The sequence below is a fragment of the Meriones unguiculatus genome, chromosome 1 (genome assembly GCF_030254825.1).
Source record: "Meriones unguiculatus strain TT.TT164.6M chromosome 1, Bangor_MerUng_6.1, whole genome shotgun sequence".
Lineage (NCBI taxonomy): Eukaryota > Metazoa > Chordata > Mammalia > Rodentia > Muridae > Meriones > Meriones unguiculatus.
In genome coordinates, this window is record NC_083349.1 from 143,378,563 (window position 1) to 143,401,418 (window position 22,856).

Below are 22,856 nucleotides of genomic sequence, written 5' to 3' on the forward strand. Positions count from 1 at the left end.
AGAAGCTGTGTTCCCAGGGGCTGTGGCTGTGCCATGAAACATGAAGGGCTGTTGGATAGAAAGCAGGCTCAAGAGCGAGGTTGCTGGGTGCTTCCGCCTATTAAACATTTGTTTGTTATTGTCTGTCTCTCCCACTAGACTGTCTCTCTCTTGAGAGGAACTGTGTCTGTTCTGTTTATGCTTTATCCCTGATACCTAGTATCAGTGCCCCGATTATGTATATGGGCAGTGAAGAGCAAGCCTGCTCTTCTCTAGTTCTATAACTTTGGGCAAGTCACTGTCTCTGGGTTAACGTTTACCAAGCCCTTACTGTAATTTTTAGCAACATTTGTTCTATGAGCCTTGCTTGCGCTAAGTCAAACTCCACAACAACTTTATGAGATGGTTACTGTTTTTATTTCTGTCAGTGAGGAAGATCAGGTCGCAAGAGCACAGGTGACATGCCTAAAGTAGCTGGAAGCAGAGGGTTAACACACGCGGGGATACGTCACTGACCTAGAAGCAAATTAATTGTGGTCTACTCTGGCCTCTCCTTCTGCTGCCCAGTGACCATCTCTGTCCTCTGTCCCGGACTGCTCATAACTTCTTGCCAATAAAACAGGGTTAATCACAGCTCTTCCTCCCTTCTGTCTCCATTGCTCACCCCCCTCACCCACAGGCTGGCAACCTTGGAGGAGAAGGTGTCTCAGGCAAAGCTGGGTACCTAGCCCCCGATGATGTCAAGGGCTTTCAGGCATGAGGTTTTGTCACTGGATGGAAAGCCAAGCTCCTCTTCTCCTTCCCGTGCTTTTCTGGGTGGTGGATTTTATTTCTGCAAAACAAGGAAGCTTAGGGGTGGGATAAACAGGGAAGCAGCAGGAGGGATTTCCTCTTCTGGAAAGTGGTGGTCTCCATCTAAGCCAGCTAAGAATGGCGATGGTGCGGGGGAGAATGCCAGGAAGAATTAAAACGATCTTTTTCAAACATCAAAGAACAACAAGGTGTTGTTCTTGGATGGCACAGGTAGGCAGATCTCTGTTAGTCTAAAGCCTGCCTGGTCTACATAGTAAGTTCCCAACAAAACAAAACAAGCTCCATTGTGGTGGGAGAGGTGGCCCAGAGGTTAAGAGCACTTGCTGTTCTTGCAGAGGACCCAGATTTGGTTCCCATCACTCACACTGTGGTTCACAACCACCTGTTATTCCAGTTCTAGGGGAGCCAACACCCTCTTCTAAGCTTCTCGGGAGAAGGCATGTGTTATACAGACATGCAGGCACTCACACATACACATAATAAAAATAAATACATTTAAAAAAGTTTCCGAGAAAGAAAGAATGGAAGAAACCTCGTCAGAGTCTTGAGTGTGGGCTGGAGAGATGGCTCAGCAGTTGAGTGCACACTGCTTTTGTGGAGGACCAGAGTTTGGCTGCCAGCATCCACATTAGCTGGCTCGCAGCCACTTGTAACCCCAGCTCTATGGGGACCCAGCCTGTGGCCTTTGTGGGCACCTGCACAAGTGGGCACAACACTCACACACACAAGGAAAAAGAAAGTAAAACCTGTAAAAGTAAAATAAAATCTTTAAAACAACAAACAAACAAAATCTTCCTAAAAAAACTTAAGTGATGGCAGAATCTGTGAGGTTGAGCAGGGTGCCCTGAGGACTCTAGCCAAGCCCAAGCTGGAATTTGGGTTTCATGATTTGGGGGGTGAGAAAGACACAAGCTGAAACCCAGGGCTCACAGAGGAGGGGGCACAAGAAGAGATGCGATTCAGATTAAGGGGTAATCCAGTTAAGTCCCCAGGATTGCCTGGAGCTGTTGCCCAAGCACTGAACAGAACAGTAGACCAGAACCCAGCTTCCCCAGGAGCTCAGGGACATGCTAGCTCTCTCATGGATCTGTGGCCCAATTCATCCATATCACTTGGAGCAGAGAGACAAAAAACGCTCAAGCCTCCTTACAGCTGGAGGCTCCCTGGAAAGAACACCCTTCCTTTTAGGTCTCAAAAATACCTTGTGACAATTTCCTCCAGTGAAAGAAGCGATTCATAGCCAAAGGCCACAACACATCCCCTGGCCTCAGACTTCTCACCGTAAACAGGGGCCTTAGCCGGATGCTCCTGGGTCAACCCTGCACAGTGGCTCTCTGGAGGTACAAGTAAGAGAGTCCGCGTGTGTTCCCACTTTGTGTTCTTGGTCTCTTCACTGTAAAGAGGTCAGGAGAAGCAAGATGCAAGCAGGAGGCTGTTAGCAGTCCCCAGCTTGGGGAAGGGCAGAGGGGGGATGGGTGGGGATGGGTGTCTGAGACGCAGACCGCGGGTCTTTGAAGTGTGCGTTGGTAGGTGGGTGGTGGGCCTGTAATAGTGGCTACTGAGGGAAGAGGGCTGGGACCCTGGGGGCAGCCTCAGCGTTGACCTACTTGGGTCCTCATAATTGCTCCCTTCATCTCTTGAGAGGCTACAAATAGAGACACCCAGGTGTTAGGCTCCTACAGCTGAACCGCCAGCAGCAGTGGTGAGTGTGGCTGCTTGGGAACTGCCTTGTGTTGGGCGTTGGGGCAGCTCAGAACCCCCTCAACAGCTGGCCTGCTCCTGGATACAGGGTCTGGGTATGGGAGGAGAAAGGTGACGTTTAGCAGGCGAGGGGTTGGGAAATCAGATCTGGTGAATTTTGAGGTTCTCTCTTACACTGAGAGGCTGAAGGAAGTTTGGTCTGGGGAATGTGCCTGGCCAAGGTCTGGTACCCATGTGGGGACAGTGGTTCTGTGCGGTCCTTAGTGAGCTCCTTGCTTCTTCTCCCTGTCTCTTTGCTTCATTCCTGGGGACAAGTTGGGACAGGCCAGGGCTGCATGGGGAGAGAGAATTCCTATAAGTCTTCAAGCCCTGAGCTTCTGAAATAGCAACCCAAGTGGCGCCAGGCAGGCTGAGAGGAACTGCAAGGGCTCTGAGGTGCGGAGCTCCTGGGATCGCTGCACTTTCCTCTCCAAGGAGCAAGACACTTTCCTCTCCTGGGAATGTGGAAGCTTGCTCCAGCCCTGGGCTGTCACAGAGAACTGGACCCCGGCAGCGCTTGCCCTTCAGCTCTCATTCCTGTCCGTCCTCCCCTCAGTCTCGATGGCCATTTGCTCTCATTCACGGGAACTCACCAGGAGGAGTCCTGGCTCTGGCTGCCCTGTGTTCAGGACTGCAGTCCCCTGAGGGAGTCAGCAATGAGTCATTGGGCTCACGTGGAAACAACTCTATTGCCTTCCCGCCGGTCCAGGGTTTGCCCAGGCTGCATGGAAGATGGCAGGGACAATGGAAATAGGGCGAGGGAGGGGGTTCTAGTGCTTCCCTCCCACCCCTTCTGTCTTAAGGCTCTCCCTGGGGGAGGGAGGTTGGGTATAGGATGGGGCAGGTGGTAGATGGGTAGATCTATGAACTGGTGGACTCTGCAGAGACCACCTGGTCCATGGTTCTGACTAGACAACTGAGACCCAGAGAGGAACAGTTCACCCAGGGCGAGCAACAGATGAGGGTCCCAATGGCGGCTTCTTTGAGTTCAGGGCAGGAGATGTAGTGAGGTGATGGGAGTCCCCCAGGCCTCACCGTCGCTACTGGCAGGAGCTTCACCAAGATCTGGGCAGGGTTCCCTGTGTAAGCTCCAGGTCCCCAGGGGGCAGACCTAGGACCGTGGCTGCAGCACATGGAATTGTGCCCAGTGGGAGACTGAGCGTTCTCAGGTGTTGGGATATGATGGGAGGGAATCAGAGTCCTTAGGGAGGCCCCCAGCTGGGGGTGAAGGTTATTCTGTTCCCAAGGAATTTATGGCGATGTTGGGGGAATGAAACTTATGTCTAGAAAAGTTACAACAGGCACAATGGGGAAGTGAATCGGTGTGTGTGTGTGTGTGTGTGTGTGTGTGTGTCTGCTCAGAGGAAAGGGCGCTTCGGCTGGAGCCTGTCTGATCTGGAATTAGCTCCTGGGACACACTGAGGAAGAGCGATAGCCTGGCTGTCCTGTGAGTCATACCTTTGTTTCTGACAGTGAGGATGACCCGGCCCCTGGAGCAGGCAGTGGCTGCCATCGTGTGCACCTTCCAGGAGTATGCAGGGCGCTGTGGGGACAAGTACAAGATCTGCCAGTCGGAGCTCAAGGAGCTGCTGCAGAAGGAGCTGCCCACCTGGGCGCCGGTGCGCACCCTCACACCTCTGCCCGCTAGTGGGAAGAACTGCTTGGACTCTGCAAAGAGCAGCCTAGGGCCAAACACCAGCATCGGGCAAGAGGGAGGAGCTGGACTGTGGGGACGGGGACATGAGGAAGTGAGCAGAGGCAGCTGCATGAGCCTTAATCAAATAGCATGTACACGGGGTAGCAGTCACCCTACTGGCCTGTGAATAACGCCTAACTCATGGTGGGCTCTCTAAAGCAAGGATTAAGTGCTCAGCAAATGAGCCGAAAAGCAGGGCGGGGAGGGGGGTGAGGTTAGCGGGAGGGTGTGTGGGTGGGAATGGGGACCGCCCACCCATGGGGTGGGGCGCGTGGTGTGGGAAGCTGCTCAGGCGGCTCATCCTGCTTTCCCGAACCCCTTTGCATCCCCTCGGCAGAGTGAGTTCCGAGAGTGCGACTACAACAAGTTCATGAGTCTGCTGGACACCAACAAGGACTGCGAGGTGGACTTCGAGGAGTATGTGCGCTCGCTCGCCAGCCTCTGTCTCTACTGCCACGAGTACTTCAAGGAGTGCCCCCCGGAGCCCCCCTGTCCGCAGTAGCCTCTGACCCAGAGGACAGCTGCCCCGGAAGGGCAGGGTCTGCTCCAGCACTCCGTCTTTGCTCCTCCTCTCTCTGTGGCATCCCTTCCACTCTGGATTGCCAGGTCCCCCTGATGTGCTAATCCCAGCTACCCACGGGTTTTAGAGGCTTTCCTAGGGATGTCTAGCTGGTGAGGGGTGGGGCAGTAGCCAGCCTTTGCTGCTTCTCTTCCTGGAAGGGAAGACCATCTCTGCTCTGACCTTGGACACGCAGCCATGCGCACACGGTTGAGGCTGCTGTGGCAGCGGCCTAGTCACCTCCCAATAAAGAAGTGTCAGCTTGGCTTGGTGTGGTTCTCTTGGGCCTTGCGATCTTCGCTCCTCTACACTCTGTACCATTGGAGGAAAGAGGCTGAAGGCAGTGTCAAGCCCTGTAGAAAGCACCAGTCTCAGCGCCCAGTGGGAGGGGCCAACACAAGGTCCCGTCAGGGAAGGCTGGAGGGTCTCCGTGTCTCGGTGTCTCTGTGCCCCTGACTTGAGCTGGAAGCCCCTGTCTTGGGCTTTCTAAAAGGATGATGGTCTCCTTGGGAAGAACTTGGGACTGGATGCTCCAAGGAGGGTGTGGCCGTGGCCCCCAGAGAGCAACGGGGATAAGATCAGGGCTTCTGAAGCATTCGCTCTCGGCCAGGGAGGAAGGCTGTATATTGGAGGGGAGAGGGGGTACTTTGAGTCAATTCCCACCTCTGAGGGCGCAACCACCCCCCCATTTCTGACCCTCACGCAATCCCTTAGAGATTAATTCTGACTCCCATTTTATCTATTTTTTCCCTCTAACTCTCTTCTCCAAGCTGAGTGTCTAACCTTGAATGCCCTGTTGCCCTGATACCCTCACTGGAACTTCCATCTGTTTATGAACCTCCAGGCCTCACTACCACTAATTCATCCTCCTAGATAAACTTCCCACTTATAATTCCCCTTGGATGGTCCCAAGGCCCCTTCTGACTTGCCAGCCTCCACCCTGGGTCTTACTAATTGTGACAAGAAGCTGTTTGGGCTGGAGAGAAGGGCTGCCATTGTCCCACTGGCTGGGGTCACCCCCTTCCTGGGCCACACCTTCCCAGGGCAGTCTCCCATCTCTTGCCCATCACCCCTCCATTTCCTTTCCTGTGGCTCACACCCCATGCCCAGGTTACCCCTTCTCAAGGCTGAGCTGTGGCTACCGGGTGGTGTCCACCCCCTTCAGTTCTCTGCTGTGCCCACGGGAGCTCACTCTGCTGCATCGTGCTGCTGGGGAGCAGGAGGCCTGGTTCCTAGGCTGGGCTGGTGAGGGGGCTGTGACACTTACCGCATCGACCAACAGCAGGAACACAGTCTCCATGCTCCCCCGACCCTGGCATGGGCAGGGCCTGGCAGGGTATCAGTAGGTCAGACGACTGGAGCTCTCCCCGAACCTCTCTGTTCAGCACTTCCTCTTGGCCTGATAGCACTGTTCTCGGTGTTAGACGCTGAGGCTAGGGCAGGAGAAAGGACGGCGGCTGGGGACAGATGCCTTCAGTAGATTCAGATGAGACCCTGTGTGTGATGCACTAGAATGAAAACCAAAACAGTCTACGAAGGGCTGCATTTGAGCTCTCGGCGTTTCCGAGATGCCGAGGCTTGTATGTGTTGTTGCTACTGTGTACTTGGTGCTTGGGAGCCACCTTCATGGATAGATACCCTGACTTGTGTTTGCCGGGTCAGACAACCCAGTGTGTGCACACGTGGGTGCAGGAGGTGCCTGTAGGCATTTTTATTTTTCAATATTTAAAATACAGTTATTCGTGTGCACACATGTGCATGTGTGGTGAGTGTGTGTGCACGTGTGTTGCGGTGAGGAGTCTAAGGACAACTTGTGGGAGCCAAGCTGCTCCTTCTGTGTAGACTCTGGGGATCGAACTCAGGCCACTGAGCTTGGTGGCAAGCACTCTGCCCAGTGAGCCAACTCTCCAGCACGCACCTGAAGGCTTCTGTGTTCACGGTAGTTCACAGTCCTGTGAGCATACAGCATCCCAGGCCAAGAGAGCCTGGCTTCCCCACCCTCCCCTTCCCCCACCTCTGCCACCTCCTCTAACTCCTCCTAAGCTGGTCACTAGGCAGCTTCCCCCCACACTGGAGACCCCTGGCTTGTGGGAGCGAATAAGCTGAGTGAGGGATGGAAAGCTGCTGTTGCTGAGGCCTGGCCTGAGGAGGCACAGAAGGCTGCTGACACAACTCTCCAGAGCCCAGGTGGCAGGCTCTGCAGGTTTCAGAGCTGAAAGCATACATGACCCTCCTGCTGTCAGCTGGTCCCTCTCCTCTGATCTCCCTGGGAGTGAGGACAGTCTCCTAATGTGCTCCTAGAGGGTAGGTTGGAATGGACCACTTGTGGGGGGGGCAGAATGAGTCTATGACTTGGATGATGCTCAGAGACACGTAGCCAGGTCTCGACACACTGTTGGCATGGGTTGTATGAGGCTACCTTTGTGTCTCTGTCCCTAGATCTCAACTGTCATCATGGCATGCTCCTTGGAGGAGGCCCTGGTGGTGGTGGTGGTGTCTGCCCTAAGTTCAAGCTCAACAGGTCAGAGCTCAGGGAGTAGTGACCAGGAGCTGCCTAGCTTCTGGGCTGAGTGGCTCCTGCCTGTGTTTTGCATGTGGGGTGCATCCCCGGGAGGAGGCGGGGCCTCTGGTAGGCACTAGCCCTAACACAATGCCTAGCTGCAGCTGGCATATATCCCTAGGGTAAGGAGACATGGCCAGAGGGCTTGCTCTAGGCACTTGGACTAGAAGCACAGTGAGCCATCTACCTCTGCCCTCAGCTGAGATAAGGCATAAAACAAGCATAACTGAAGAGAGACAGGAAAACCAAAACAACCTCATTAGTTAGTCAGTGTCTGAAACTGCAGTCTAGATTTTCCATTTGTGAAGACAGGATTGTGTAGGCACAAAAATATCTGCACACCCTCCCCTCAATCACACCTTACCTTAGCTAACAAATCCCTCTCATGACTGTTACCTGGTGAGATAATTAAAACAGGCACAGAGAAGACATGGTCCCGTCCTTTCCCAGCTGTCCCCCGCTCGTCCCACACCTTAGCCCTGGAGGCCAGAGAGGAGTGTCTGGAGGCTCCTGAGCTCCTGGCTGGAGGCAGACACCCACCTGGGGCTAGCTTCTAACTGTGACTCTTCCACCTCCAGAAAAGGACAGACGGAGCTGCATTCCAGAAGCTGATGAGCAACCTGGACAGCAACAGGGACAACGGAGCAGACCTCCAGGGGTACTGCACCTTCCTGCCCTGCATCGCCACGACGTGCAGTGAATTCTCTGAAGGCTGCCCAGATAAATGTCCCCGGAAGAAGTGAAGACTCCACAGAGGAAGTGCTGGGGTTTGGTCTGCCAGTGTGCATGTGAAGGTCTTCCCTGTTGGCTGTGATCTTCTTCATACATGTGCAGAATGCTGAGCAAGTTCAACAAGGAGTTTTGAAACGATGAGCTGTTGTCAGAGAGGCTGGAGATTGTGGGTTGGGGGCTGAGAGAGGGTATGTCTCAGGGTAGTGGTGGGGATCGCTGTGAGCTGAGCTGGAGGCACCAAACTAGAAAAGGTTAAAGATGGTGGGTGACTGATTTTGAGAGCGCATGCGCACACACTTGAGTATATGCAACAAAGTGAACTCTGGGATCACTGAAGGCAGAAACCACCAGAGGCTTGGCCTGAAAGGCTCCAGATGTGGGATGTTGGCCAGCCCACTGCCCTCCCTCCTCTCTAGCACTGCCTCTGGGCTCAAACTGAAGTTGGGATGGAATGAAGGTCACATCTGCTGGTGGTTGGGGTCTGGAGGGAAGACAACAGGCCTGAGTCATGAGGACGGAGCCCTGAAGCCAGCAAGGGATGGGGAGGAGGACTGGCCCTCAGCCCTGACATTTATAGTCAGATTCTGCCCTGTTACACGTTCCAGCTCATTGGCTTCAAACAGTGGACTGATCTATTCCTGTCCCTGGTTGAATGAAGAAGAGCAACACAGAGGGAGGTCATTTGTGGTAGCAGAAGAAAGAGCTGTTCATTTCCCCCACCTTGAAAGAGGTCTCGTTTCTGTAGCCAAAGCTAGCCTTGAACTTCTGATCCTTTCTGCCAGACTCCTCAGTGCCACCATGGCTGATGGAAGTAGTCATTCTCCTCACATACCATCTTTGTCCCCAAAAGGTAAAGGGACGAGATCCACAGATAGTGGCTGAGTGGGAGTGAAGGAGATGACAGGAGGTGAGCGGAGTTTTAGAGATGTGATCTGATAAATAAGATCGAGAGCCCATCCCCTCACTCTCTCACTCACAGAACATGGGGCATGGCGGTGCTCCCCCTTAGGGTAGACTTAGGGCCGGTGTGCAGAGTGTAGAGGACGGGCCTGGGATTAGAGGTCGAGCCTGGATGATCTGGGGATGCTAAGGTGCACGGAAGCTGTCCAAACCCTGGCAGGGGGGCTCTCTTGGACGTTAGCCTCCCTTCTTGTCACATTGTGCCTCTCTCTCCAGCCTCAGGGGAGTGGGGCAGGTGACTCACACGTTCCCTTGGAGTCTGACTGCAGAGACTGAGGTCCAGGCTAAGCCTCCTTGTCTATTTTGCACTCCCAGTCAATCCTCCCATCGTCCTCCCATCGTGCTCCCCTGAGCCTCCTCCTGCATCACTCTCTTTGTTTGGAAACTCCTGTTGCTTAGAGACAAGTCCCAGCTGAATCACTGGTGTCATCGCTGCTGTGGCGGGGTGACAAAGGGAGCCGTGCAGAGGAACTGGGCAGGCTGCAGTGGGACTTCAGACAACATGGGTACTCTGCCCTGTACTGTTCTTAGACTCAGTGCGAGTGTGCCCAGAGCACAGGCAACTGGCCTTGAGCCTAGCCTCCTCCTGTCCACAGTCTCAATCTCTTCTGAGTCTCTTTGAACCCCTTCCCCAACCCTGGATTCCTATTCCTCCAAACCAGGAGTCTCCAACAGTTATTTTCCATCTAATACTTCACGGTAGCTAGTGACTGTAGTCATATCCTCGGCAGGAAATATCTTCCTTCATGGATCCCATGCCACGAGGCTGCTTTCTGTGTTTGGAGTATATTTGAGGATGGAGGGTTTCAGAGTGGAGGATATGGAAGGATACCCTGTGTTTGGTCCACACCTTCTATGTTTTTTTTTTCCTGCCTATTACTTCAGCAGATGGGGAGGCTTAGTAGGAAGAACGGTTTCTGCTCCTGAAAATGCCTGTCATGGGTAACTCCATGTCACACCTCCAGCCCTGTTTGTAAACAGCAAGTCACAATTTCCAGAGAGGGTTCCTTCAACCCTTGTCTAGAAGTCCTCATATCCCTGACCCCTTCTCATTGGCTCCAAGCATCCTGGGTCTCCTGGGCACTGGGGACAAGAGAATAAAAGCAGTGAGCACTGGCAGGGAGGCTGTGGCTACAGCCTAGATTCTCCAGACTCACTTCTTCCTTGGTGACTTCTTCCTCTGGAAGACCTCCTGTATTTCTGCTGGGCCAGCCTAGGTGAGGAAGAGTGTGATAAGATGTGAAACCTCCACAAGGAATGCCCGTGGGAGGGTGCTCAGGGAGGAGAGGGCAAAGTACTTGGAATTAGGACTGTAAGGGTTTCCCGAGAATCCAACCCTAGCAGCAGAAAAGCTGAGTCAGGAGGATCATAAATTTGAAGGCAGCCATCTTTGGATACATGTGAGACACTGTCTTGGGAGAGAGAGAGAGAAGGGACGGAGGACAAAGAAAGGGAGGGAGAGGGAGGGAGAGAGAGAGAAGACCCAGCCAGATGCTCAGAGTTTCTTCCTTCTCTGAGCTGTGGTCCTGGCTGAACCTCTGTGAGGAGAGGCTGACAGTCTGAGTGGCAGGAGATGAATGATGGGTCCAGTCCCCTTCAAGAAATTCTTGAGTTGGAGGTAGAAGTCATCAGTTTCTCATCACCTTCCCACCCAGCCCAGGGTTCTGCACAGGATCTGCAGAGGCCTCCGGTTCTGTGGGCATCGTTTCCTTTCTCTCTAAGGGGAAGTGTTTTTTTTTTTTAATGTGAGTCCCACAGGCTTCAGTTGTTTGCTCTTTTGCTGGAGTGGCTGTACTGACAGAATTCAAATCTAACATCTAAAACCAGGTCTCAGAAGATCCTGGCCATGCCAAAAGCCCCTCCCCTCCCCTCCCTGCCCCTGCCAGGCTGTGGGTACAGCTCTCTGGGCACCAGACTGGAGGTCGCTGAGCAAGTCCAGTCACCTTTCTCCTGCTTCCTGCTGAGACCTTATCTGCCAGTTTCAGCCACAGTCCCCTCTGCCACTGGACTTTTTTTTTTTTTTGCCCTCTCCCCTTTACAGTGAGACACTCCATATTGGGTAACTCAGGCTAGAGAAAGGAGGGTGACTAGGTGGAAACTGTGTCTGGAAGACCACACACGTGCTGGAACACACACACACACAGATCTCCTGGGTGGAGTTTGGTCTCATTGTGGGCTCCTGTCGATGATGGTTTGCAAAAGGCCCTTGGGTATGTATGACTGGTAAGGAGCAAGTTCAGCTTCTCCAGCGCTGTGATTGTCTCCTCTCCTACTCCAGAGTACACATCGTGATGGAGACTCCTCTTGAGAAGGCCCTGACTACCATGGTCAGCACTTTCTATAAATATTCGGGGAGAGAGGGTAGCAAGCTGACCCTCAGTAGGAGAGAACTGAAGGAGCTGATCAAGACAGAGTTGAGCCTTGCAGAGGTAGGTGACCATTCTCTCATCCCAGCACACGTTCTATAATGTACACCAATACCCACTTAGAACAGCTTGAGGCCTGGAGCATCATCCAAGCCCCATACCTAGCCTGCCCGGATTGTAAGCCAAGCTGAGAAGCCGCCCAGACATCACAACTTTCTCTAAGCTCACTGGATCTGAGAGGCCAGCATGCCCTCTACCCCCAGGACAACCTGGCACCAGATGTCCTGGCACCATTTGGTCCCTGCACCCTCGGTCCACTAGGATGTTGAAGACAGAGCCTTAGGGTAGAACAAGAAAACACAAACAGGCAGACCCTGCTTGCCCTCTGTCGCCTCCCTTGGAGGCAGGAGGTTGATACCCATGATGCTGGAAGCTGCTTCTCTGTAACATGCTCCTGGTCCCCAGAATAGGCTCCTCCTTCTGAGCACTCCTTCTGGGGGATACCCACCTACTTTCAGGGTATTCTAGTCTAAGCAAGGGTCAGGATGTCTGCAGGGCCAGAGACAGAGGATAGGTGGACATCTCTGACTGCCAGGCCACTATATCTCTGCGCTGGAGGAGAGCCGGTTGCGCTGGAAAGGAGTCTAGGTAGACTCCTGCCTGTGGGAGGCCATAGAATCAGGCAAAAGAGTCTTTGCTGAGAGGTCGCATAGCCCGTGTTAGGGATCTTGAGGGTTTGAGGGATGGGGGATGCCAGGTTTGGCTGTGTACAACTCAGTGACAGAGCTCCTTCTTGATTCTCCTCTGTGCCTGGCACAGCCAAGGTCCTAAATGACGTTGACAAGTAAATTAACATGCTAATTGTGAGCATGGGGTAGGAAGGAGAGAGCACTGATTCTGATCAGATGGACATGATAGGAGAGGTCACTGGCTGACGTGAAGGTCTATGAGATAGAACAACTGAGCCTCAAAAACATCAAAGACCTTGTCTATTGGGTTGAGTTGGGATTCTAGGCCTCTGCACCAACCTCTTATTGATCTTTACAATAAAGTCCTGAATCTCAGTGTCCCACTTGGAGAGAAGGTTCTTGGAGTATGTCCATGGACAGGCATGAAACAGGTGTCACAGTTCCTAGGCCTGTTTGTGGCTTCCTCAAGGCATTTGAAGTTTAACATTGAATATACATTTTTTTTCTTCTTTTTGAGACAGAGGTTCTTTATGTAGCCTCGGTTGTCCTGGAACTCCCTCAGTAGTTCCTTACCAGGCTGGCCTCTGACTCACTCCCCCTGCCTCTGCTTCCCCAGTGCCACCACATCTGGCCTGACATATACACATTCAATGCCAGAAATCACTCTGTTTTCCTGGAGGGTAGAGGCAAGGGCTGCTGGCCCATTGGTACTAATTACTGGGGAACAAAGCCCAGGGGGAGGAGCCCATTCTGGGGACCAGGAGCATGTTACAGAGAAGCAGCTTCCAGCATCATGGGTATCAACCTCCTGCCTCCAAGGGAGGCGACAGAGGGCAAGCAGGGTCTGCCTGTTTGTGTTTTCTTGTTCTACCCTAAGGCTCTGTCTTCAACATCCTAGTGGACCGAGGGTGCAGGGACCAAATGGGAGGACATCTGGTGCCAGGTTGTCCTGGGGGGAGAGGGCATGCTGGCCTCTCAGATCCAGTGATCTTAGAGGAAGTTGTGATGTCTGGGCGGTTTCTCAGCTTGGCTTACAATCCGGGCAGGCTAGGTATGGGGCTTGGATGATGCTCCAGGCCTCAAGCTGTTCTAAGTGGGTATTGGTGTACATTATAGATTATTATGTCTCTGCATGGGAGGATGTCCCAGGAGAAGAGGGTACACTAGCCTTCCTACTGTAATTTATTTGGAATCAGCTCTCAGGTCATTGACCCTGATTTGGTGTCAGGTCCTGTGGTAAAGGTGAGTTTGGGCTGAGCTACTGAGCACTCTCCTCCCCTTGGGCCCTTGCAGAAGATGAAGGAGAGCAGCATTGATAACCTGATGAAGAGCCTGGACAAAAACAGCGACCAGGAGATTGACTTCAAGGAGTATAGCAAGTTCCTGACCACACTGTGTATGGCCTACAATGACTTCTTCCTGGAGGACAACAAATGACAGGTCCTCTCTACCCTCAGCGGCAGCTCCTCATCCCGACCTCCGACCTCCGCAGCTTCTTTAACTGCCCCCTTCTGTGGTCCCTTTCTCTGTCTCCAAGATGGATTATTCCAGCAGGGAAATAAAGCCCTTTCCGTTGCACTGGTGTTGAGGTGGTTTGTCTCCCTTGTCTGAAGCAGGGGAGAACAGACGTTTGCATGGCTCCGTGTCAGGCCACACACAGGTGGTCTGTGGGCACAGAGGCTGGGCTCTCACTGCACAACGCTGGCTGTCCTCTGCCCTGGGCATTGTTGAACTTGTCCTGGCTTTGTTCTGCACTCCCGTAAAATAACAAAGCTGCCCAGACAGCAGAGATGCAGGGAAAACAATGAGGAAAAGCACTCTGGGAGTGAGAAGGTCAGAGCGGCAGGGGCTATGGCTTACCAGTGCAGTGACGGCCCAGCAGGTCTGACTCAGAGTTAGCCCAGTGAAAAAGGGAGCCCTAGCCGCTGCCGTCCTGTCCACCCGGCCTGGAGCAGCCTTCCCACTTCTCAGAGAAGGGTGACTTCAGCAGGCTGCTCCTTCCCCCTCCCCCACCAACTTCCTCTTCTCAAGACTTCTTCAAAAGAAAATGTTCAAAACTTTTCACTTACGATGAGTAACCCAAGGATGCTCGCTAGGCTTGGCTCCACGGTGGCACATTAATACACACACTGTTCTAAGGATGAAGTTCTAGGCAGTGAGCGGGAGGAGTCAAGTGATGGTGTTAGAAATTTATTGTTCGTGGGGGATCGTGTTTGAAATATGTTAGACTGTGCCCCACCCCCTTTTTTGAGACAGAATCTTATATAGCTCAGTTTGGCTCAAAAATCTGCCTTCTGGGATCGACATAGCCCCGAGTATTAGACCAGCGGTTCTCAGCCTTTCACAGGGGTCGCCTAAGACCATCGGAAAACACAGGTATTCACAGTGTGATTCATAACAGTAGCTAAATCGCAGTTATGAAGCAGCAACAAAAATAATTTTGTGTTTGGGGTCACCACAGAGGAACTGTACTAAAGGGTCGCAGCACTAGGAAGGCTGAGAACTATCTCAGACAACGTGGTAGACTTTTGGTTGCTTCCCCTCCCTCACTTGAAGGGCAACGCCATCGGTGAGGCTCCCACTTCCTCTCACACTGGTGCTGACTTGAAGGACACATTGCGCTCAGGCTGACAGGAGGTCCAGCACACAAGCCTAAGTCACGAGTGCCAGAGGGCAAATTAAACTACAGAATTAGCGAAGACGCGGTGCCTCCTGCCTGTACTGGTCTCCTCTGGGCCCGTCAGGGTCCGCTAGGCTTCCTCATCCCGCTTCCAACCCGGACGGGCCCGCTACAGAGGCTAGGAAAGTTTAGGGGGCTGGTGTGTGTGTGTGGCTAGCCTCAGGCGCTGGGTGGGGCTGGGGCGGGCCGGCACTCCCTGGGCGGGCCTCACCCGTGCTGGCCCGCTATAAGGCCAGCCGGACTGCGACACAGTCCACCCCTCGACCACTCCTTTGGCGCTTCTTAGTCTTCCAGTCTTCCGGTGCGGTGAGCTCTCGCTGGGGCAGCCCCTGCTTCCTCTACGGTCGGTCCGCTCCTGGGCGGGGTGTCAAGCCGCTTCCTGCCCCAGCCAGCTCTGCGGGCTCCGCGGGTGGTCTGCATCGGGATCCCCGTCTTCCGAGAACCCCGGGAGGCAGGGATAGCCGTGATCAGCGGGGCTGTGCCAGACAAGACCCGAGGCTAAGGCATCCCTATGGGGCGGCTCCCCAAGTCTGCCTTCCTGGGGTGCGGGAGGGTTTGCCCTGGGTGTGTCAACGCCGTCGCGGTGTGTGGCCCTGTCTGGAGGTGTCCAGGGGCAGCCTCCATCTCCTCCCTTGCTCAGTCACATGTCCCAGTTTTCCTGCCACGGAGGACAGAGCTCAGACACCTGAAAGCTGGTTCCGTCCTTTCACCCCTCGCCCCAGTTTCCCTGGCCGCCACCTGTGCTGGCTTGGGGCTAGCCGCTTCAGGCAGGTTGTCACCGGCTTGGGGGGGTGGTGAGAGGTCTCTGCTACCAGCAGCACTGATTAGCCCCTCTGTCAAACAGCTTCTTCTAGCCCAGTGGTCAGCCATGGCATGCCCCCTGGATCAGGCCATTGGTCTTCTGGTGGCCATCTTCCACAAGTACTCTGGCAAGGAGGGTGACAAGCACACCCTGAGCAAGAGGGAGCTGAAGGAGCTGATCCAGAAGGAGCTCACCATTGGCTCTGTGAGTAGCCGGGCTCCCCCTCCCCCTTGTCCTTCCTAGTTCCTGATCTGACTTCCCTTGGAGGGAAGCCTGCATGCTCCCAGCCTGCTGTCCCTGAGGGAGGAGCGGGGGCTGAGGACAAGAAATCAAGGCACACGCAAGCTGAAGGTCACAATGGTCCTGATGAGCAGAGCCACTTAGATGAGAGAGGCTTCCAGGGAAGGGAAAGGGATCTAGGGTGCTGGCCTCCCCTGAGTGTGGACTTGTTCTAACGTATTAGAAGCTGGAGGATGCTGAAATCGCAAGGCTGATGGATGATCTGGACCGCAACAAGGATCAGGAAGTAAATTTCCAGGAGTACATCACCTTCCTGGGGGCCTTGGCTATGATCTACAATGAAGCTCTCAAATAAAATGGGAAGGTGGAGCTCCCTCCGGGGGCAGATCACAGTCCAATCCAGTGGTGGGTAATTGTACAATAAATATTTTGTTTTTGGTACATCTACTCATGCGTTCTGGCTTCCCACTGATTTCCAGTTGCTTCCTGGCTTGCTGATGAACTCACCATTGGGTGGTCTCAGCCGCAGTTAATCTCTGGCATTCATTGACCCACCTGGACAAGGTCTGCTAGGACTCTTTATGGGCATCGAAAAGGTGCTCCCTCTAGGCAAAGCCAGCTTAAACAAGGGCTCAAGTGATCTCCAGGAGAGAGGGTCTGCTGTGTGATAGAGTTAGGGGCCTCCAGGTCTGCAGCGGTCCAAGCCGTCTCCTGGGAGTTGTGCTCTGGTCTGGGTGTGGTGGAAGGGGAGTGCATGGACCCTGACATGGGCAGTCCACCCTTTCACTGTGTGCTTGTGTGTTTTATGAGGGAGGGGCAAGGAGCCTGAGGGGACTGAGGAGAAGGAATGACTGAGTTTTCTGCAGCTGCCTGTGTTCTGGTTGGAGGTAGGGCACGCTTGAGGAGTCTGTCCCTAGGTTCATGTATGGGGTCCTTTTTCTGTCCGGTTGTGACCCAAGGAGCTGGCAGCTCCATGAATGCGTGACTCATGAGGTATCACAAACAGGGCAGGGTTGGGGTCCTTGGACATGCCAAATGTGGCTTCAGGCCTTTCTGTCAATATTGACCCAGCCTGTCCCTGAAGAATGACTCATAGGGCTACTCCCCTGGAACCCAGCTGAGCCCTCAGTCCTCATCAGATCAGATGGCCAACTGAGAACTGTCTACTGTGTACATTAACACTTAAATCACAGGGGTGGGGAAAGCCGTGGTGTGTCTGGAGTGTCAGCATTTACTGATAGTCCTTCCTGGAAGGCCTAACCCACATTGGGCAACATCCTGGCCCAGACCTGAGGGGAAAAGACCTTGACTTCATGTGGAGAACACAGCTGTTTTCTCTTCTTGCCTCCCCACCTTCTCCAGTCAACCTCAAGGCGTTAAGTCGTCTTCCCTCGGTCTGGGTAAAGGCTGGTAAACAGCAGCAGCTGCCGCATCTCTTAAAAACCTTTCTTTTCTAGCAGAGTGCTGGTCTTCCCACACTGCTGAACGGCGAGAGGGCCCTCGGGCTAAGCTCTGGCTATGCTGTTCAGCATTGGCTCTATTCAGTGGCTATGGAAAAGTACGCCTTACGTGCTCGGCCACACCCAGTGGTTGAGACTTTGGGGTGTGGAGTGATCGCCCTCTTGTGGACAGAGAGCAGGTTACGGGTAGGGAAGTTGGGGTTGGGAGGAGGTGGTGGTGTGGTGAGAAGCTTGCCTAGGAAGAGCTGGTTTTCTGAGCCTCGAGGAAGGAGCAACGGCCCCGCACCGGGATGGGAGCCAAAGCTTAGGGGGTCTGAGTTGTTCAAGTGGGGGCCAGAGTTAGCTATTCAGGGAATGTCAGGGTGACATCCTCATTTAGTTCCCAGCAATCAACTCGACTTCGTTAAAGGCACATCTGTTATAAGCTAGTGAAGGAAGGAAGGTTTCTGAAGAGACAAACAGAATTCAATCCCCTTTCCACCCTCTCTTTCCAGGGTTAGAAGATCAAGACAGGTAGATGATTGGAGGTCGAGGGGCAGTTTTTTTCGGGGTTCAGAGGCTGGTGGTGGAAGAAGATGTTTGTTCTCTCAGGAGGCCAGCTGAGCCCCAAGGCTAGAGAGGAGCAGAAGGTGCAGAGGCCATCTGCTAAATAAAGCTTCACCTCACTGGGTGTGATGGTGCACATCTTTAAGGCCAGGAGGCAGAGACAGATGGATCGCTGTTGAGTTTGGGGCTAGCGTGGTCTACCAAGAGGACTGCAGGCCAGTCAGGGCTGCCCTGGGAGACCCAGTGGGCTTTTGAAAAAGAACAAAACAAAATAAAGAGAAATAAAGCAAGTAGCAAAACTTTGGTCTGTGTTAAGGATATAGTTTAAAATTGAAAGGCGAATCGGCATTTACACTGGAAATTTTGTTGGGTGCAGCAGGCAAGGGGGCGGAACTGGGTGCGGCCAGGTGCAGACTATTTTCATTAGTTCAAAGATTTCAAGTTGGCTCTTGAGCATGGTCTAGTTCCCAGAAAGGGGTGGGAGCTGGGGACTTCGCAGCAGATTCTTTCCCTGCAGATGGCCCAGGACTATACACCGGAAGGCTGGGGGGGGGGGGGGGAATGGCCCTGCTCCGCCTCTTGCTGTAGTCCAGGTTCTATTCTTTCCTTCCCCTGCAGAAGTGGCAGTAATCCCACCCTTGCACACATGAAGCTGGAACAGCAGCAACGGTTTTCATCACCTGGAAGTCCCCTGGGTTGGGGTGAGACTGGGGCTGTATCCCCTATCCTCTGCCAGGCATGTCTGAAGCTGCCGAGACCAGCAGCGCCTTCGGTGCCAGTGTCCCACGGCATTTTTATTTGCACAAGGTGCTACTATCCCTACTGTGGCCTCAGCCCCAGGAGAGTTATGTTAATGTGCATTACTGGAGAGCAGAGCCACCCACCAGGGTGCACAGTAGAAGTTCTTAGAGGGACTGAACTCTTCTGATCCCAGCCAACTCCTCAGCGCTTCCTTCTGCTGTTTCAGGAGTTAATTTCACCATTTCTCCTTCATCCCTTTCTCTTAAATGTTTTAATTGAATGTCAAGAATATACAAATGGCCTATAGACTACAGCTAAAATATAAAAATTACAACATAAAAATCCCAGTTTAAGAAACTGGGCAGTGATGGCACACACCTTTAATTCCAGACTTGGGAGGCAGAGGCAGGTGAATCCCTGAGTTTGGGGCCAGCCTGGTCCACAGAGTGAGTTCCAGAACAGCCATGGCTACACAAAGGACCCTTGTCTCAAAAAACCAGAAACCAAACCAAGCAAGCAAGCAAGCAAGCGAACAAGCAAGCAAGCAAACAAATAAAAACTAAAACCATCACCTGGAGATGCTCGTTTTAAAATTCTTTTTTATTTGGGGTTCCTTAAAGCTTCTCCCTTCTAACCCCCCCAACCCTAGGTAGGAGAGAGAAGGTTAGTGGGGAGAGGGGGCTCAGACTCCTTTACTTCTCCAGGCTGTTTAGGGTTGCTGGGTTCTTTGGGAGCTATACCAATCTCCATTGCAGCAAAAAGTCTCCTCAGAGCCGCTTTGCCACAAAGCATCTCTCTCTATCTGTTTGCTCCAAATCGCCATGCCTCTGACCTCTCCAAGCTGTCACTGGCACAGGCCACATGCCACCACTGCCTGTCACCACCCTCTGAGCTCTCCTATTTGTCTTCCTCAGAGCCCTAGCCCACACCCCACTCTGTGCTGCATGAGGCAGGTTGTGACTAGCTAGCAAAGGCCACACTCCACAGGAGGCAGTTATCTATGGACAAACTAAAGCCCAAACTAAAATTCTAATTTGGGATTAAAACAAAACCATGTTTACACAACATAACTGAGTTTATAAAGAAACCAAAACTTAATTACAACCACCATCACCGCCAACAACAACCGAAAAACCACCAAAACCCAAAACCACCACCACCAACAAAACCAACCCAAACATTTGGCTGAGATGGCTCAGTGGGTAAAGGCATTGGTTGTCAGGCCTGCTGACATGCAGTTAATCCCCAGGGCCCACATGGTAGGAGGAGAGAAATGACCCCTGTAAGTTGCCTCTGACCTCCACATACATGCTGTGGTACGTGTGTGAAATAAGAAATACGATATAATAAAAAAAGAAACAGGATTGGGACAATACTCAGCAGAGGACTGGAACTGGGTTCACAGCAGCCGCATGGGGCAGCTCAAAATGTCCTGAACTCTAGATCCAAGGGATGTGATGCCCTCTTCTGGCCACTCCAGGCATATGCCCATTTTATTTTCTCCCAATACATACACATACATCTTATTTAAAATGAACTCAAATCTTTAAAAGAGAAAAACACTGTAACAGGTATAGAGTTTGATTAATTTTCTAGAGTGTCTCAAAGAGCCAGAGACACAACATTTGTGCACTGGCTCATTAAGGATCTAGTAAAGGAAGCAGATGGACACGCAGATGGAAAAGATGCCCCAGGCAAGGCCTGGGAGGAGTGAAGCACTCTCCTGGCCTCTCTGGGCACTCCACACTCAGGGAACCGCTCTAAAATCAGCCATCTGAGCCCTCTTATTTATTTTATTTAGACGGAGTCTCATATAGTTCCAGAAGGCATTGACCTTGCTATTTAGTTGAGGCGGGTTTTGAGTTCCTGATCCCCCTTCCTCTCCCTTCTGAGTGCTAGGATTACAGGTGCACATCAACACACCTGGCCAAGCCTGATCCTCTCAGGTTATTCATGGAAGCTTTATTAGGAAGCATGATTGATTGCATCCCTGGCCACGGACCCGAGTTTGCTTTCAGCCCTGGAGATTGGCAGGTGGGGATGAAGGTGCCAGTCCTCTAACACTGGGGTCTCTCTGGTGACCAACTCCACCTTATTTCCAGCCGTTGGGCATCTCATTAGCATACCATCCTAGTCAGGGTTACCGCTGCTGTGATGATACACCATAACCAAGAGCAAGTTGTGGAGGAAAAGGTTTATTCAGCTTGCACTTCCACACAGCAGTTCACCACTGACGGAAGTCGGGGCAGGAACTCAGACAGGGCAGGAACCTGGAGGCAGGAGCTGATGCAGAGGCCATGGAGGGGTGCTACTCACTGGCTTGCTCTTCATGGCTTCTCAGCCTTACAGAACCCAGCCTGGGGATGACAGCATCCACAAGAGGCTGAGCCCTTCCACGTCAATCACTAATTAAGAAAACGCCCTGCAGCCTTCCCTACAGCCTAATCTTATGAGAGCATCCTCTCAATTGAAGTTCTCTTCTCTTCTCTCAGATGACTCTAGCTTGTATCAAACTGACATGAAACTTGTCTGCACACACACACAACTCTTTCCTCTCACCCCGTGGATTCCAGGGGTTTCAGAATCCATGTGTCTGGAATGAGAGGAAGACCATCCATATACTCCACAATATCACAGTAGGTCTGTTGCTGAGTCTCTTTTCTCTTTTTGTCAACTGACCTGTTTCAATTCCAGTACTATGCATCCTGGCACATCTTATAAAAACGTTTGAATCTACTAACGCAAATCTCCCAAATGTTGTTCTTTCGGAGGATATTTTTTATTATCATTGGCTTCTTAAGACACACACTTTAGGGGACTGGAGAGTGGCTTATGTTTAAGAGCACCTGCTGCTCTTACACTGGACCTGGGTTATATTCCCTGCACTCTCATGGTACTAACTTCAGTTCCAGAAGGAGCTGACAACATCTTCTGGCCTCCTCCGTGGGCATGGCATGCATGTGGTGCACTTACATACATGCAAACAAAATACCAATATGCATAATATAAAAATGCATAAATCAGGGATGGTGGCATCAGCCTTTAATCTTAGCGCTCAGGCGGTAGAGGCAGGCAGATCCCTATGAGTTCCAGTCTAGCCAAGGTTACTTAGGCAGACCCTGTCTCAAAACAAAATAAACCAAAACCAAAACAAGCACCCCCTTGGTAAATAAATATAAAAAAAATTATTCTTCAGTGTGAGATGTTTAAATCCAACAACACAGCTTTTTGGAATTTGATTGGCATTGCATTGATTCTATAGAGACACTTGTTGAGAACTTGTCTTTGAACTCATGAACATGATTTATCTCTTTTGTGTTTGTTTGAGACAGAGTTTCTCTGTGTAGACCTGGAACTTCTGGAACTAGTTCTATAGACTAGGCTAGCCCCAAACTTAGAGATCTGTCTGCTTCTGCCTCCCAAGTGCTGGAATTAAAGGTGTGCCCCAGCATGCCTGGCTTATTTCTTCATTTTAAAGGATATTTCAGTGTCTCCGAGTGACATGGTATTATATCTAACCTGCAAGTACTTGTATTTGCTTTCTGTTACTGTAACAAAGACAGGAGACAACCAACTGAAGAAGAAAGGTTATTTTGGTTCACAGTTTTGAAGACTTAAGTCCGTGGTAGGTTGACCCTATTGCTTTTGGGCCTGTGACAAGGCAGTGAGTGAACTCTAATCGACACATGTGGTGAAGCCATTTGCCTTATGGCTGAGATGTGAAAGAGGAGAAAGGGGCTGTGGCCTCAGCCCCCCCTTAAGTATATATCTCTAATGACAAGAAGGCATCCCATTAGGGTCTGCATTTTCTCCCTGTGGGTTGCGTGATAGGCAAACATTCTACCACTGGGCACCACACACCTAAAGTAGGAATTTTGTGGTTTAAAATATTTATTTACTTATTAATATATTTGGCTCCACCAAGACTGTCCCTGAGCACAACCTGTAGTAGGTCTGCAGAAAAAGCCCAAGGTCAAAGGACACTGGTAGAATCTCCAGGAATGCCACCATCACTGCTAGTCTTCTGTCCTCCCCGGAGCCAGGCCCTACCATCCTAGTTTCCAGCCAAGACACCACCCTTTCGGCCCATGTCCAGCCAAGCTTCCCTTCACCTTTGTGTGTGTGTATGTGTGTGTGTGTGTGCGTGTGTGTGTGTGTCTGTCTGTCCTCCCCTCGACCCCCACTCCACCCAGGTTAGGTAGTATCTTCCCAGAAGCTGGCAGCTCTTGCCTCAGTCTACCCTCCTCAAGCTCCAGATAATCTTACTGTCCAGGGCTTCAAGCTCATAACTTC

At 52.2% G+C, this 22,856-nt stretch overlaps 3 protein-coding genes across 8 annotated transcripts; all 3 read left to right on the plus strand.

Annotated features, from left to right (window-relative positions):
• The first annotated feature begins 3,803 nt into the window (after positions 1 to 3,803).
• LOC110566678 (protein S100-A3) lies at positions 3,804 to 8,090 on the plus strand. Of its 2 annotated transcripts, none has more exons than XM_021664560.2 (2): positions 3,804 to 4,151; positions 7,926 to 8,090. In XM_021664560.2, the coding sequence occupies exons 1-2, from the start codon at positions 4,011 to 4,013 to the stop codon at positions 8,088 to 8,090; spliced, it is 306 nt and encodes a 101-aa protein (XP_021520235.1). In that variant the 5' UTR covers positions 3,804 to 4,010. The 2 variants fall into 2 exon arrangements, with proteins under 2 accessions (XP_021520235.1, XP_021520234.1); XM_021664559.2 differs by lacking the exon at positions 7,926 to 8,090 and adding an exon at positions 4,566 to 5,026 and having other exon boundaries at positions 3,869 to 4,151.
• Positions 8,091 to 10,178: 2,088 nt separating this feature from the next.
• On the plus strand, positions 10,179 to 13,672 carry S100a5 (S100 calcium binding protein A5). Its single transcript, XM_021664562.2, has 3 exons — positions 10,179 to 10,256; positions 11,318 to 11,468; positions 13,388 to 13,672. The coding sequence occupies exons 2-3, from the start codon at positions 11,331 to 11,333 to the stop codon at positions 13,529 to 13,531; spliced, it is 282 nt and encodes a 93-aa protein (XP_021520237.1). The 5' UTR covers positions 10,179 to 10,256; positions 11,318 to 11,330; the 3' UTR covers positions 13,532 to 13,672.
• Positions 13,673 to 14,920: 1,248 nt separating this feature from the next.
• On the plus strand, positions 14,921 to 16,263 carry LOC110566685 (protein S100-A6). Of its 5 annotated transcripts, none has more exons than XM_021664568.2 (3): positions 14,921 to 15,075; positions 15,619 to 15,780; positions 16,040 to 16,263. In XM_021664568.2, the coding sequence occupies exons 2-3, from the start codon at positions 15,643 to 15,645 to the stop codon at positions 16,169 to 16,171; spliced, it is 270 nt and encodes an 89-aa protein (XP_021520243.1). In that variant the 5' UTR covers positions 14,921 to 15,075; positions 15,619 to 15,642; the 3' UTR covers positions 16,172 to 16,263. The 5 variants fall into 5 exon arrangements, with proteins under 5 accessions (XP_021520243.1, XP_021520242.1, XP_060223798.1 ...); XM_021664567.2 differs by having other exon boundaries at positions 14,927 to 15,080; XM_060367815.1 differs by lacking the exon at positions 14,921 to 15,075 and adding an exon at positions 15,097 to 15,117.
• Positions 16,264 to 22,856: the final 6,593 nt, after the last annotated feature.

Excerpts from the sequence above, each read along its gene's own strand:
- LOC110566685 (XM_021664568.2), top strand. The coding sequence starts at position 15,643 with ATGGCATGCCCCCTGGATCAGGCCATTGGTCTTCTGGTGGCCATCTTC. Across the intron at positions 15,781-16,039 it reads AGGAGCTCACCATTGGCTCT|AAGCTGGAGGATGCTGAAAT; the intron begins GTGAGTAGCCGG and ends CTAACGTATTAG.
- LOC110566678 (XM_021664560.2), top strand. The coding sequence starts at position 4,011 with ATGACCCGGCCCCTGGAGCAGGCAGTGGCTGCCATCGTGTGCACCTTC. Across the intron at positions 4,152-7,925 it reads AGCTGCCCACCTGGGCGCCG|AAAAGGACAGACGGAGCTGC; the intron begins GTGCGCACCCTC and ends TTCCACCTCCAG.
- S100a5 (XM_021664562.2), top strand. The coding sequence starts at position 11,331 with ATGGAGACTCCTCTTGAGAAGGCCCTGACTACCATGGTCAGCACTTTC. Across the intron at positions 11,469-13,387 it reads CAGAGTTGAGCCTTGCAGAG|AAGATGAAGGAGAGCAGCAT; the intron begins GTAGGTGACCAT and ends GGGCCCTTGCAG.